The sequence below is a fragment of the Canis lupus genome, chromosome 24 (genome assembly GCF_003254725.2).
Source record: "Canis lupus dingo isolate Sandy chromosome 24, ASM325472v2, whole genome shotgun sequence".
NCBI classification, from domain to species: Eukaryota; Metazoa; Chordata; class Mammalia; order Carnivora; family Canidae; genus Canis; species Canis lupus.
In genome coordinates, this window is record NC_064266.1 from 39838969 (window position 1) to 39855488 (window position 16520).

The 16520-nt window shown below is 44.6% G+C and overlaps 1 protein-coding gene across 5 annotated transcripts in view; it reads right to left on the bottom strand.

Annotated features, from left to right (window-relative positions):
• BCAS1 (brain enriched myelin associated protein 1) overlaps positions 1 to 16520 on the bottom strand; it is a 97930-nt gene that overhangs the window by 60208 nt on the left and 21202 nt on the right. For all 5 annotated transcript variants that reach the window (XM_025470441.3, XM_049100369.1, XM_025470443.3 and 2 more), the window contains one exon: positions 2309 to 2880. In XM_025470441.3, coding sequence (XP_025326226.1) covers positions 2309 to 2880 — 572 coding nt within the window. The remainder of the gene's footprint in view (positions 1 to 2308; positions 2881 to 16520) is intronic.

The following is a 16520-nucleotide window of genomic DNA, read 5'->3' on the forward strand; positions in this document are numbered from 1 at the left end:
CTCGGGCAATGGGTTAGCTTTGGATGCCCCAGTGAATGAAACACGTGATGACTCACAAAGTCGTAACCTCAGAATGGCCTTAGGAGCCATGACCAATAATGAGGACTCAAGAGTTTCTGCTCAGAGTCGAGCAGTAAATCGTTTCTCAAATATTCATGAATATTGATGACCAGTTTGTAGCCCCAAGACAAGTAACTTTCCAGCTCTGGGTTTACACATTTGATGGAATGTTCTCTGAGCCAGTGAGGCCAATTCTCTTTGTGTCTGAGCATCCTCTCCAACACTCAGCCTCTCCAAGGAGAGCACTTGGTGTCTTGCATAAGAATTGCAGCGGTTTTGTACCTTTTCTCTTGCAAAGTCCCTGAGGACAGGGCTCTGTCTCAGCCACCACTGTACCCTTGCCTCACCTGTACCTGGCAGTGTCACACTCAGTAAAGATGTGATGCCTGGATGCGTTTGAAGACCTACTTTGAATTATCCAGAAAGGGGATCCCTGGGTGGCTCAGTGGTTTAGTGCCTGCCTTTGGCCCAGGGCAAGATCATGAGGACCTGGGAACGAGTCCCACATCAGGATTCTTGCATGGAGCCTGCCTCTCCCTCTCCCTCTGCCTGTGTCTCTGCCTCTTGCTCTCTCTGTGTCTCTCATGAATAAATAAATAAAATCTTAAAAAAAAAAAAAGAATTATCCAGAATGAATAAATAAATAAAATATTAAAAAAAAAAGAATTATCCAGAAAGCTATTCAGTTGGCTCCTGAACTGGTGCATTTGGGGAAGGGGGCATTTGAAGGACAATTTTTAAAACTTTTGGAAGAAAACTTGAAAATCGGTTCTTGGAATAGAAATATATAGAAAGGGCAAGAACACTGATCATGAGAGCCTGAACACAGGAGCCTGATTATCTTTCCCTAGACGTAACTGTCCAGAATCCTTAACTGGTGCCTAACATTTAAAATATAGTTCTTGGGGTGCCTGGGTGGCTCAGTGGTTGAGCACCTGCCTTCAGCTCAGGGCATGATCCCAGGGTCCTGGGATTGAGTCCCACATCGGGCTCCCTGCATGGAGCCTGCTTCTCCCTCTGCCTGTGTCTCTGCCTCTCTCTGTGTGTGTCTCTCATGAATAAATAAATAAAATGGTTACCAAAAATTTTTAAAATAGAAGATAGTTCTTGACACCATCCTGGGTGCATTAAAACCACAGACTAACATGTTAATCATTTCTTTTAAGGAGAATAATATATGCACAGCATTTAAAACAGAGCCTGGTATACTGTAAGTGCTCGATAAATGTGTTGTTGGCAACATGGCAATGCAGTTAGTTGTTATTAAGACAAATGCATCGACAGCCATGATGCAGAACCCTGTGATGAAACCCTGAGCCCATCGAGTTTTTTTCCTGGTTCTAACCTCAACTAGAGGTACTGACTGCACTCCCCAATTTTTTTTGACTCCCAAATTTTGAAAAATACTGTTATTTAAACTTCCATTGACAAAACAAAACAAAAAAAACCCCAGTACCTTAAAACACAGTGTATCAACTTTTATTTCCTCCTTCATTCAAGGAGTTCCTTTCTCGACCCCAATACAAACAAACTCTTTCAAGATAAAAAGCAAATGCCTCCTTTTTTTTAAGATCAAAAGAACTTCCCTTTCTTTGTGCAGGAAGAAAAAAAAGGCAGCTGACTCGGGATACCTCCTTAAAAAATACCTAGTTTTTACAAAGATATTACCCCAGCTTGTTGGGAAATAATTAGGACATAAAAGAGTCTGCCCAGAGCTGTAAAAAGCTCTTTATTTAAACCCACACTTTGGTGCAAAAGATAGTTAAAGATCAATCCAGGCTATTAAAAGGAAGAAATGAAATGTATTCCGACAAAAGCCTAGAAACATACTGAAACGGGAAACAACCTACTGAGCCCACGCAGGCTAGTGGAGTCTTTCAGGGACCATTTTTATTCTGCTAATGCCTTTGCCTCCAGACCCCATTGATCATAAATGCAACCTGTCTTCCTCTACCTTTGATAAATGGAAGGACGAATTCATCCGTATGTACCTCACCTCCTCCCTTCTTTTACAGAAAACAGATGTCACAGCTGTTCCTGCTCTTCCAACAGATGTTTCTGCCCCCAGAAACATGGGGGACACTGCAACGTGCCATCTGTTCTAGAGGGGTCGACGGCTCGATACCTTGTCAGGGCCCCTTGGTGACTGCAGAGCCATACATGTGCCATCATCTTACCCCACCAGAGCCCCCCCCCCCCAACCCTGAGCCGGTGTTCACAAAATGGGTGGCTCTTGTGCAGCACTTACCCTCTCTGCAGGGACATCGTCGGACGGCCTGGACAATCCGGAAATTTCCTCGGCCTGGTCTCGACGCTCGCTGCTCTTGGCTTCCTGTTGGCTGTCGACTGGTGCCTTTTCCCGTCCCTTGTCCAGTTTGAAGAGTTTGTCCAAAAAGCTGGAGTCCTTAGGCTTGGAGGGGGCTGCCCCTCCTGACTCAGGTGAGACAGGCGCCGGTCCCCAAGTGGCAGAGGAGCCTTGGTCCCCGGCGGGGCTCTGCCCTGGGGTTTTATCTGGGTCATGGCCCGGTGCAGCTGCCACCGGAAGTGCCATGCTCTCAGTTGGTTCTTTGTTCCCTAGAGCTTTATTGGAGCTGACATCAAGCTTCACTGCTCCAGTGGATGAATCCGTGGCTTGGTCTCCAGTACGTCCTGGTACAGGCCGCGAGAGTGTCAAGAAAAAACGAGATTTAGCAGCTGGTGCCTCGGGTTTGGCCTCTTTCCCAAGATTCTTTCCGTTGGCATCTGCAACAGCGCTTATCTCCATTGTCTTGGGGGAAGAAGTGGCCACATTATCCTCCTTGACACTTATTCCCAAATCGACTGTAAACACAAACATAAACAGCGGTTATTCAACCCGGCGAGGAAATCCAAGGATTGATAATGGACTCCAAACCTTTTATACACAGAGGCCATGAAGCTGGGGCTCTGTCGCTGTCCGGTCCCTCTGCAGAGCAGAACCTGGTTTATCTGGAACTCCTCTGACCCTGCTCTTCTGGGGAGAGAGAGGAATGAGGTGGTGGGGGGGGGGGTCAGGGAGGAGGAGAGCCAGTTGGCGGAAAGCGCACACCAGGCACCGTACTAGTGACACTCGTGTTCTTTACCCGGTTGCAGCTTCAGAGGGACCCCGTGAGACGCATTTTGTCATGATTTCATCTGGGAGGCTGTGCAGAGGTTAGGAGCTTGGTCTCTGGAGCTTGGGCCTCGGGACTACCAACTTTTGGGGTCGGCTGATTCTTTGCTATGGGGGTTCCCCATGTGCACTGTAGGGTGGTTAGCAGCATCCTGGGCCTCCACCCCGTAGATGCCAGTACTGCACCCCAGTCGTGACAATCCCAAATGCTTCCGGACATTTGCCATATGTCCCCCAGGGTTGGGTACGGGTGGGGGTGGTTAAAAACCACTCACGTTTGAGAACCACTGAGCTACATTGTCTATTTGAATCTCAGTTTCTTAACCGCTCTGTGCTTCAATTTTCTGGTAAAAGGAGGCAAATGGTAGAAACTATCTCATAATTTTGCAACTAAGATTATATGAGTTAACATGTTTAAAGCAGACAGAATGGTGTGTGATGCATGTTAGCTGCTAGCACTATTCTCAAGGGAGGAAACAGGCCGCCACAGAGGTGGTTCGCCTCCCCCGGGGCCGCCTGGTGGAGCAGCAGGGCCTGGTTTGGGACAGAAACCTGACTCCGAAGTTTGTGCTCTGTCTTTACCATCAGGCCTATGTCAGCACAGGCTCATGGAAGATTTTAAAAGGTAGCACTCAGAGGAGCTCCACTCTGAAGGCTGGAAGAGCAAGCGTCCACGTGGGAAGGCAACCTAGACCTCGGGCTGCCTAGGGTTAGCTGTCCAGGGCCGCATGGATGCGGGCTCTGCGTCCTCCTCCGGGGACTGAGCACCGCTTCCAGGGTCCAGCTGTCTCTGCCTTGACCTCTGCGTGGGTCTCACTGAACTGCTTTCTTTCCGAGGTGCCTTTTATAAAGCAGTGCAATGTTCAGGAAGGAAGCTAGACTTTCGGGACCAAAGTTAAAGATCAGGATTCTCTGCTGATAAACTGTGTGACCTTGGTCAAGTCACAAAAAAATCTTTGAACTTCCTCGCCAGTAAAGTGGGAACGCTAATAGCTCCCTTGCAGCTTTGCTGTGATGTTTAAGGGAGAAAACAGATGCAAAGACTCTCATGCGCTGCCTTTTCTGTAGTAGCTGCTTAATAGTTGCTGGACGCTGTGATTATTTTTCGGACTCCCCACACCTTTGCCAGCGTGGTGTTTTGTTTTATACATTGGTAGCCGGGCACATTTATTTATTTATTTATTTATTTATTTATTTATTTATTTTATATTTTTTTATTTTTTTTATTTGTTTAAATATTTTTTTTATTTATTTGAGGGAGAGAGAATAAGAGGTGGGGAGCAGCAGAGGGAGAGGGAGAAGCAGACCCCCCCTGAGCAGGGAGCCCAATGCAGGGCTCGATCCCAGGACCCCGGGATCATGGCCTGAGCTGAAGGCAGACTTTTAACCAACTGAGCCCCCCAGGTGCCCTGTAGCCAGTCCTTAAAAAATACATTTGCAGGAAGGCAGAAAGAAGGACAAAAAGAGAAAGAGGAAAATCTTTTGTTCTGCTCATATTGCTTGTTAATATGTGTGACAAACACACACACACACACACACACACTTTTATTAGCAATTGTTTTTGCCAAACTGTGGTATCTCCCAGTGTCTAGTGTCAGGGGCAAAGAGAAAGGAGAGAGAGAAGGGGAGAGCCGGATCCCTAAGTGGCATGGTCATCTCTGAGGAGCACAGGAGAGACAGCACAGAGGCCAATGACAAGCACTCGGGGCTCCTCACAATCTCAGATCTTAAAGAAGTCACCCTGCAGCACCGGGTACGCCCTCTAGCTCCTCTTCACCCTTTCCCCCTGTGCTCTAGGAATTCATAATCGTGGCAAACATTGTACAGAGGGAGAGAAGGAGGGAGGGAGAGTGGGACTAAGGAAGTGATAGATGGATGTGTCAGGGTGCCAAGTAAGCCAGTCAGGCAGCTGAAGCATCACAGTGAATATAAATGAATCGTGGGGACCGTCCAAGCCAGGAGAAGAGGAAACAGTTGACAAAAAGGCAGAGACTGAGATTGAAAACAAGGAAGGGCTTTGCAAAATGCCGAGAGCATCAGCCAATCTCTTTCCCTTTCTCCGCTCTTCCTTGCTCTCCAGCCGGGAACCGAAAGAGCTAGTGGTTAAGAGTGTTACACTCAGAAAGTCTTTGGAAGAACAAAACAAAACAAAACAAAACAAAAACCTTCCCAACGACAGACTTTTTAAAAAGGTAAAAAAGGCACATATCGTAATATGAGTTTCAGGCGTATGACATCATAATAATTCAATATTGGTCTACACTACGAAGTGATCACCACGGTAAGTCTGGCCACCATCTGTCACCATGCGATTGGGCCCCTCCACCCAATTCACCCACCCCCCAGCCTCTTGACCCCTCTGATACTCCAATAACCACCACTCTGTTCTTTGTATCTACACGTCTTGTTTTGTTTGTTCATTTTTTTTGTTTTTTACGTTCTGCGTATATGTGAAATCGTATGGCATTTGTCTCTCTCTGTCTGGCTTATTTCACTCAGCATAATGTCTTCGACGTCCAGTTACATTTTTGCAAATGGCAAGATTTTCTTCTTTTTTATGGCCAAGTAGTAGTCCACATATACACATGACCACCGCGTCTTTACCCATTCATCTATTTTTTTAAATTTAAATTCAATTTGCCAACACACAGTATAACACCCAGTGCTCATTCCATCAAGTGCCCTCCTCAAGCACCCGTCACCCAGCTACCCATTCATCTATTGATGGATTGATAGACTCTTAGGTTGTTTCCATATCTTAGCTGTTGTAAACAATGTCGCAGTGAACACAGGGGTGCAGATATCTTTCTGAATTAGTGTTTTCCTTTCCCTTGGATAGATACCCAGAAGTGGAGTTGCTGGATCACATGGTAGTTCTATTTTTAATTTTTCGAGGAAACACTATTCTGTTTTCCATGGTGCCTACACCAATGTACATTCCCCCCAACAGTGTACAAGATTTCCCCCTTTTCCATATTTTCACCAACATTTGTTATTTCTTGGTTTTTTTTTTTTTTTTTTTTTTTTTTTTTATAGTAGCAGCCATTCTGACAGGTGGGAAGTGATATCTTGGTGTAGTTTTTATTTGTATTGTCCTAATAATCAGTGTTGTTGAACACTTTTTCATGTATCTCTTGGCCAATCTGTATGTCTTCCTTGGAAAATGTCTATTTAGATTCTCTGCCCATTTTTAAATCAGATTTTTTTTTTTTGCTGTTGAATTCTTTATACATTTTAGGTGTTAACTTCTTATTCAATAAATGATTTACAAATATTTTCTCCTATTCAGTGGGTTGGTTTTTCATTTTTTCATTGTGTTGATGGCTTCCTTTGCTGTGCAGAAGCTTTTTAATTTGATGCAGTCCCTGGATAGACTTTTTAAAAAATGCCAATATAGTGCTTTATTAAAGGATAGATTTCTTTCATCCAAGTAGCTAGAGTAGTCCTCAATGCATTTAGAAATTATAGCAGATGCAAACCATAGCTCTTGATATTAAAGAATGGGGAAAGTATTTTTAAAAGATTTTATTTTATTTATTCATGAGAGACGAAGAGACACAGAGAGGGGGCAGAGACATAGGCAGAGGGAGAAGCAGGCTCCCTGCGGGGAGTCTAATGTGGGACTCGATCCTCGTACCCAGAGATCACTACCTGAGCCAAAGGCAGATGCTCAACCACTGAGCCACCCTAGTACCCCAGGAAAGTATTTTTAACTGGTAAGAACTAGGACTTCCTAGATGGGACATCCCATGATAATGAAGGTCTGCCCCCCAAACTTGGGTGAGTGCATACCCAAGTCCATCACCCAGGTCTTCCCTTTTCCTTTCTAAAATGCTTACCTCCTAGCTGGGCACATGATCTAAGCTAGACTAATCCTGTGGCTTTTGCTGAACCTACTAGAACGGAGTTACACTCTTTATACTTGGGTTGGCAAACCAGTAGGGGGACATCTGTAAGTGGGGGGCTTGATCATCACATTCACAAGTGCTTGTCTGAGAACAAGCTCAGATGAAAGCAGAGCCAAAAGACTCAGGGAGCAAATGCCCAGTGATAGTATATAAATACCTGGATCCAGCTGTGCCTGAAGTTGAAATTTACCATTACGTGGCCATCAGACCTGTTTTTGTTTCTTCACTTACGCCAGTTTAAATTAAGTACATGCTCAGTGACTTGGAGAGAATTTCACAGAATTCTCTCTCTACCCATTTTACTTGTCAAGTAATAGCAAACAATCCTCTTCTTGGGAAGTTGTCTCCAGGCTTTTCAAGTCTGTCTGGGAGGCAGTCAGTATGGGAGGAAGGAAGGAGTGTAAAGGGAATGAAACTGGAGGAAGTAAGTCACAAAGAGCTGAATAGAAAAGCCATCAACCCTTTGTTTTCTCAAGAAAGTGAAGAAAAAAATCCACTTCAGGAAAGAGACTACAACCTTTTGAGATCTTTAGTAATTTCATTTCTAGAAATGAAATATGTCCTAAAACATTGACTTAAATGAACATGTGCATGCGCGCGCACACACACACTCACACACACAATCTGTAAATGAATAAATAGGAAGAAAACCCATCAGAGTTGCAAATTTTACACTCCTGCAAAGAGGAATGTCCTTTACATGTCTTTCTCACATTATTATGGAAAGAATTAAAAAGTTCCTTCAGGCTGATGGGAACTAAGCTTTTAATTCCCATGAAAAAATCTTGAGAAGCTCATCTTGAATCTGGTTTCAATAAAAAAAGTTTTCTCGTAAAGCAGACAAACAGATGACATACCAAAGAGACTTTACTTTCCATGAAAAAAAAATGTGTAAGAGTTTAAGGGAGATAAAAAAAGAAGCAAGTAAGAAAGCATATGGCAGCTCTCAAATACCTAGAAGAGGTGGAAATTTTGATCTTAATGAAGAAAATTTTGTTGTATTATGTGTGTGGCTTTTTCAAAGAAAGTCATCTCAGGCAGACATGTGATTGAGAACTTATTTCCAGTGGCGTTTTGGGGGTCATCATTAGGGAAAATTGAGGTTCTGAGAATTAAAGTCACCTTTCAAATTCATCCTGCTCTTAAGTGGTGGAGTCAGGATTTGAACTCACATCTGCCTGATTGCAAAGCTTAAACCCCTGACATGCTGTAGTTGAAACAAGAACAGAGGGCAGCCCAGGTGGCTCAGTGGTTTAGCGCCGCCTTCAGCCCAGGGCGTGATCCTGGAGACCCAGAGTTGAGTCCCATGTTGGGCTCCCTGGATGGAGCCTGCTTCTCCCTCTGCCTGTGTCTCTGCCTCTCTCTCTCTCATGAATGAATAAATAAAATCTTTAAAAAAAAAAAAACAAAAGTCCCACATCAGGCTCCTGCAGGGAGCCTGCTTCAAAAAAAAAAAAAAAAAAGAAAAGAAAAGAAAAAAAAAAGAAAAAGAAAGAAAGAAACAAGAACAGAAGAGAGGGAGGGAACAAAGCAGAGAAAGTTTGGTTCACGGAATTAGTGGGTGTTCAAGAATCAGTGTTGTCTCACATCTGGAAAACACTGGTGTGTGATTTTGTCTTGTTTTGTTCTAAATACAAATTCGATTCTGTCATTTTTCTACATAAAATCATCAGAAAAAGGCCTCACCCCAATTAAAATCAAGCGCAAACTCTACCATGGACAACCCCTGCTAGACTTTCACTCAGCTCAGCTCATGTTCCTCCTCACAACACACCAACTGCGTTCCCACCCGAAGCCCTCTGCACTAATTGTTCTTTCCACCCCCAGGTGGAAAATGCTTCCCCTCCCATCTTCCCATGGCTACCTGGTTATCATTCAGGCCTCAGGTCAGGTCTTCCTTGACCACCCTCTTAAAGTCACCCTCCACTCACCGCCATTCCCTCTTTGGGTTCTGCAGAGTATTCCTTGGTCTCTGAAATGATTTCATTAATCCATCCTTTATGTGCTTCTTCCCCACTAGAAATTAAGCCCAAATAGATAGAGGCCTGGTCTGACTTGATTATAGCCGTGTCCCTAGTGCCTCCGGCAGTGCTTGGCCCATAGCAAGAGTGGGTCAGGGAACAGGAAAGGCCACAGCACAGGGCCCAGGGCGTAGCAAGCAGTCAGGGAACGTCACTATAGCAATGGCAAGAGTAGCTACCCTTGTAATAACCAGTGGTGGCGGAGGTGGAGTTCTCTCCTAAGAATCCATATCCAAATCCTCCTACTGCTTGGGGTTAAAGAAGGAAGCAGAAGCCACCACCATGATTTCATTTACACACAAAGTGTCCACTTACGAGAGTTATTTCCCACTCCAACATCCCTTCTGCTGCAACACCGCCCTGTGTGTCAGCATCCCCATCAGTCAGGAGAAAGGAGGGTAAGGTGGAAATATAAAGCACACAAATTGCAAAGGGAAATTGCCCACCTGACAGAAGAAGTGGGAGTTTGCTGAGTCATTGGAAAGTACTGCTCAGATCACACACGTGGCTCTCGTTGGGTGAGAATCTGGCCGAGTTCAAAGAGTTCACCGAAGAAGACAGGAAGGTAGAAGGGAAACTAGATGATGACCCACTAAACTCTTCAAAAGAGAATTATATTTGAATATCAAAGGATTACGGTAGGCCCTTGGGAAAACTGATGATGAAGACCTCAAAAAATTTTGCAAAAATGACCTTTTTGCGGTCTTACTTTGAGTCACATGACACATCAAACAACTGTGGCTTTCTGTGTCGTGCAAATGCATTTGTTGTTTTATAGGTCTTGAAATAAGGATTCATGTGGCAGATACTTAGAGCTTGGAAGAGGATGTTAGATTTGAAAATTTCATGGAATGATCAGATTTCATGCTTTTCATCTCAATAGGGAAAAGCCATGAATTTCGCCAAGAAATTCCAGCATAAATAAAAGAAAGGAATGAGTGAGGGGGGGCATCTTAGAGCGGAAGGTTCTTGACTATCAGCTTGATAGAACGTGTCTGAACATCTAGTGATTGAAATGCTGGGTTTTAATGTTGGGTTCCAACGTGATGGGGCAAAAGGTAACTCTTCACCCTGTGCTCTTGCAAAAGTCAGCAGGGATTTGCCCATCACTGTGGGGCGAGACTGTACTAATGAAACTCATCATTTCCGTTTTCCTTTCTGCTCACAGATTTCCTATCACTTGTGTGCCGCAGAAGTCTGGGACATACAAAGGTAATTCCAGGGCTAGACTACCTTTGCTCCAATGGGAGCCTATATTGTCACTCAAAGACATATTCAGTGTCTGATTTTGTTTTTTTTCCCCTCAATATAATAATAATACACATTCAACAGGTGTTTACTACCCGAAACAACTGATCTCTTAACTTTTTTCTCTTTCTGTCTCGCCCCTCCACCCTCGTGGCAACCTAACTAGCATCTGCAGCCCAGCATGGCTTGCCAAGCTTTGTACATACTCACACAAATATGCATAAGTATTGTAGATATACATACACAGGGGTTGTGTCTGTTCTTGGTTTTTATAAAAACTGGATCAGGTTAGACATAGTTTTTGATTGCTCTTATATATACCATTGTTATGGATTGAATGTTCGTGTCCCTTCATACGTGGAAATCCTAACCCTTGCTCTGGTGGTGTTAGGAGGTAGGGTCTTGGGGAGGAGATCAGGTCATGAGTTTGGAGCCCTCAGGAACGGAATGAGTGCCCTTATAACAGGCCCCAGGGAGTGCTCTTGCCCCTTCCACTGCTTGAGGACATAGTAGAAAGGTGGCCATCTAAGAACCAGAAGAAGATTTTGCTAGACAACAAATCTGCCAGTGCCTTGATCTTGGACTTCCCAACCTGCAGAACTGTGAGACATTAATAGTTGGTGTGTAAGCCCCCCAGGTCTGAATTGACAACTATAGTGATTCCTCTTAGTCAATATGTCCAAATCTATCTTTTTTTTTTTTTTTTTTTTTTTAAGTAGGCTCCATGCTGGGCGTGGAGTTTGAACTCGACCCTGAGATCAAGACCTAAGCTGAGATCCAACCAAGAGTCACATGCTTAACCAAGTGAGCCATCTAGTCACCCTTATATTATTTTTTAAATAACTGCATAATATTCCTTAATATGCATATACTAAAAGATATTTAAGTCATCGCCCAATCAATGAATATTCTGGAAGTTTCCAAGTAATTGTTTCCATTTCTATTACAAACGATGCTGGGATAAACTTCTATGTTCAAAAATCCTAAGTTAGTGCTTTATTTCTATAGAATACAGGCACAGATGTAGAACTGTTATACCCAGATCAATGTGCATTTAGTTTTTAAAAATAGACAGTCAGGGATCCCGGGTGGCGCAGCGGTTTAGCGCCTGCCTTTAGCCCGGGGCGCGATCCTAGAGACCCGGGATTGAATCCCATGTCGGGCTCCCGGTGCATGGAGCCTGCTTCTCCTTCCGCCTATGTCTCTGCCTCTCTCTCTCTCTCTCTGTGTGACTATCATAAATAAATAAAATTAAAAAAAATTCATTATAGTTTCATATTTCTCCTGTTTCTTAATATCTTTAAAAAAACTTAAAAAAAAATAGTCATATTTTTTTTTCCTCAGAAAGGGCTCTAGTGATTCACATTTTCAGCAGTAATGTGATAGAGTGTCTTTCTTCCATCACCAAGGGTGGCAGGGATGTGAAGTAGCAAGAACATTGATCAGATATACAACATAAAGCACATCTTAAATGGTAGAAAACGTACCAGGGAAGGTCATGTGTTATTCTATCAGTGCCCTCCAAGGATAAGAACGCCAAGGGCAAGCCTTGGACGTGGAGGGTGGGGTAGGTGGAATTCATGCCACATAGAACACTGCTGAAGAGTGACAATTATTAGCTTGAGACTCTGGAGACTAAGAATAGCCAGCCAGAAACACTAGGAGACAAGAGGCTCAGGGGAGAAGGATGGGGAAAAGCAGCCAAATCAAGAAGACATATTCTCCAGGGTAGACATATAAATGATCAGTGAGCAGTGAAAAGATGCCCAACATCATCAGTCATTAGGAAAAGGCAACCAAAACCAAAATGGTACCACTTCACATCCACTAGGATGGCCGTAATCAGAAAGACGGATCACAACCAGTGTTGGCGAGCATGTGGCACCATTAGAACCCTCCTATGTTGCCGGCGGGAATGTAAAATAGTGCAGCTGCTTTGGAAAGCAGTTTGGTAGTTCCTCCAGAAGTCAAACACAGAGTTACTGTATGACCCAGTCATCCCACTCCTAGGCACACAAGCGAAGGATGAGAACGTATGTCCACCCAAGAATTTGTACACAAATGTTCACAGCAGTGCTATTCACAATAGCTGAAAAAGTGGAAGCAGCCCGAACATTGATCAATCAACGGATGAATGGCTACACAAGATGTAGGCTATCCAGACAGGGGAGTCGTATTTAGCCACGTACAAGAATGAAGCACGGATACATGCTACAACTCAAGTGAACCCGAAAACATGACGCTGAGAGAATCCAGATAGAAAATACCACATATTGTATGATTCTCATTACATGAATGTCCAGAAGAGGCAAAACTCTGTCCATAGAGATAGAAAGCAGATGAGTGGCTGCCAGGGGCTGGGGGTGGAGCAAGGGGCTACAGGGATGGACAACTAATGGGTCTGGAATCCTTGGTTGGGCTGATGAAAATGTTCTGGAACTAGATAGCGGGGATGGTTGTGCTACCTTGTAAATCGACTCAAAAGCATGAGTTGCATACTTTAAAAGGATGAATTTTATGGCATGTGAATTATATCTCAATTTGGAAAAAGAAGACATTGTATAAACAAACATCAAAACAGAGGGGAGCTGGGTGGAGAAAGGAGCACCAAACGTGAGCACACAGTTCAGAGGAAGGACACACGGCTGGCTTTTAAGCATCTGAAAGGATGCTCAACTTCATAAATAGTTAAATACGAGCAAAATTAGGAGACATAGCTTTGCACCCATCAAACTAGTGAAAAAAATCACCTAACAGGGAGGGAATATGAGAAAGAACAGCCGCACATATCGCCCGTGGCTGTGTATCTTGGTGTCTCTTCGGAGGGTAACTTAGTAACACATATCGATATTTAAAAATTCACAAACTCTGTGAACTCCATATTCTACTTGTAGAATATTACCCTATAAATATAATTGCATCGAGGCATGAAGACATCGGGAACAGATACACACGACTTGCCGGGCCACTTTCACCCTGACAAAAGACTAGAGACAACCTAACCGCTTACCAAGAGGTTAAGTAAATTATCCCATGCCCAGAGAGCGAAATCCTCCACACACACTAACATTCTCCAAGACACGTAGTAAGTGAAAAAAGCCACGTCCAACTGCACGGAGGGAATGTTCCCATTCATTTTTAAAAAGTGATGTTGAGAGGTAGAGCAGCAGATTTTTATTAATTAATTAATTTATTTATTTATTTATTTATTTATAGATTTATTTATTTATGATGAGAGAGAGAGAGAGAGGCAGAGACACAGGAGGAGAGAGAAGCAGGCTCCATGCAGGGAGCCCGACATGGGACTGGATCCCGGGACTCCAGTGTTGCGCCCTGGGCCAAAGGCAGGCGCTAAACCGCTGAGCCACCCAGAGATCCCCTATTTTTATTTATTTATTATTAAAGATCTTATTTATTTATTTGACAGAGAGAGAGAGAGAGAGCACAAGCTGGGGAAGCGGCAGGCAGAGGCAGAAGGAGAGAGAGAAGCAGACTCCCTGCTGAGCATGGGGCCCGACATGGGACTTGATCCCAAGACCCTGAGATCATGACCTGAGCTGAAGGCAGGTGCTTAAGCAACGGAGTCACCCAGGTGTCCGAGCAGCAGATTTTAATATATGCTCAGTTGGAACACCTGTGAGCATAAGAAACAGTACAAAGTGCTCACCTGTAGCGAAGGAAATGTGGGGACGAGGCAGGAAGCGGATAGACCCGCGGGATGGGGGATGTGTCTCCTGTCTTCCCTTATGATGTATACTGTTGGGAAGGTTTATATGTATACATACTAAGGCCTCCCCATCCCATGTCACTTAAACATGTACAAATAATGAACAGAAAAAACCAGGGAAAAGGAGAGGCCTAGAATGGGGTTTTAAGGCCAACTGCGGAACATTGGGCCTATTTCCGCTTGGCCTGGGGCTGGCCCAGCAGCGACGTGGGCTCCATAACCAACGAGCCTGTGGCTGTGACCGAGGGCTCCCAGGCCACCTGGGTCCTGCATCCTGGAGCAAGTGGCATGACCTCGGGGGCAGCTCCGTATTCCAGAGTCTGACCTACTCAGCAAACTCAGAAACCAACTTTTTAAGTCCCCTGGAGTTGATGTACCCACTCAGAGGTCATTTTAAAAAGGGCTCATGAGGGTCGCATGGGTGGCTCAGTTGGTTAAGTGGCTGCCTTCGGCTCAGGTCATGATCCCAGGGTCCTGGGATGGGGCCCCGCATAGGGCTCCCTGCTGGATGGGCAGCCTGCTTCTCCCTCTCCACTGCTTGTGCTCTCTCACATGTGCACGCGCTCTCGCAAATAAATAAATAAGATCTTTTTATTTTTTAAAAGATCTTATTTATTTTTTCATGAGAGGCACAGAGAGAGAGACAGGCAGAGGGAGAAGCAGGCTCCATGCAGGGAGCCTGTGCGGGACTCGATCCCGGGACCCCGGGGTCACGACCCGAGCTGAAGGCAGATGCTCAACTGCTGAGCTACCCAGGAGCTACCCAGGTACCCAAATAAAAATTTGTTTAAAATAAGTAAATAAAAAGGACTCGTGGATGAAGCACATAGGCGGCTTCAAAGGGGACACAGACAGTGACGCCTTCCTGCCTTTGGGGTCCCTCCCTGGTGGCAACAAACACAGAAGCACGTTATCAAGGGCAAGAGGCCTGGTGGGTCCAGAAGCCAAGCAAGCACATTTAGAATTAGCTATAGGATTTAAATGTTTAGCTGCTTCAAGCCAGGATAACCTAATGGTGATGATGAATGATATTTTTTTTAAGTTACTTTTGGGGACACCCAGGTGGCTCGGTGGTTGAGCATCTGCCTTTGGCTCGGGTCATGATCTCAGGGTCCTGGGATCGAGTCCCACATCGGGCTCCCCACAGGGAGCCTGCTTCTCCCTCCGCCTATGTCTCTGCCTCTCTCTGTGTGTCTCTCATGACTAAATAAAATCTTTTTTTTTATTTTTTAAGTTATTTTTGTTGAGTGATGAAAAGTAGGGAGAGAAACTTCACATGATCAGAAGTTGCCAACTAATGAGATCTGCGGATACGGCCAGCACGGTGTTCATCCAGCAGAATGTTTAGAGTTTTTTGAATTGGGAAATTTCATTTGAAAATCCTAAAATAAGGCTTTTCCTGAAATATCTTATTATCTGCAGGGAAGCCACGCTTGGAGCTGAGTCGAGGTGTCTAGGCAAGGGGCAGCCTCAGATTCCTGACACCTCCATATCTCCCGGGGCCCCACTCTGGGTCCCTGATGCGAAGGTCCTCATGCCTGAGGGAGTGTCATAAGCTCCTGGAGGGCAGTGAGAACGGGCAGCAGGACCCCACCACCAGCATTTCTGACTTAGGAGGTGTGGGCTGGTGCCCTAGAATCTGCTGGTCTGACCATTTCGAGGTAATAGATGCTGCTGGCCTGGGCACCACTCTGAGAATCAGTTATACCAATTATGGGGCGGGGGTCATGGCTGAATGAATGATAGCCTATCCACATCTTAAAATATTTTGTAGCTGTCAAAAAACAATGACTGATTATACATCACAGTTTTGAACCCACAAATGGAGCCAGACTGCTTCTATTTCTCGTCTCTTGTGCTCAGAAACACAAGAAACACAAGAAACACAAGAAACACAAGAGGGTTGCTCTTGTACCTCCCTCTGGAAGAAATGATCTGCTCTGCACATAGCAGACCTCACCCACTAATATGCTGCTTTAAATAGTTAAACTTCCAGAAATTTTTAGTTTAGGGCATGACTATGGTCCTGAAACCACATCCATGTCTCTGTGTTCAGAGCAGGGTGCACCGTCCGGGCTTCTCAGTCCAGAGAGGCAAAGAACAAGTTAGGTGTTACTCAGCAGCAGCTGCATGGAAGTTAATGAAATCAGATTTAATGAACCCTGGAACAGAAAGCTGCGCCCAGGGTGTCAGCCATGGTGGGGACAAAAAAAGTCTTGGAAGAATCTAAAACAGAAATGCCAATGTTTTATTTCTGAAAAATGTGAGTAAGGAATTTCCTATTTGAGTGCATTCCAAATGGTTTCCAACCATGGCTGAACGTTAGCAGCTTTAAAAACACTTATGGCCAGGGAAACTTGAAAAAAAAAAAGATTTGTGCCTGGGCCCTACCCCCAGATTTTCTGATTTTCTTAATTCTGGTCATG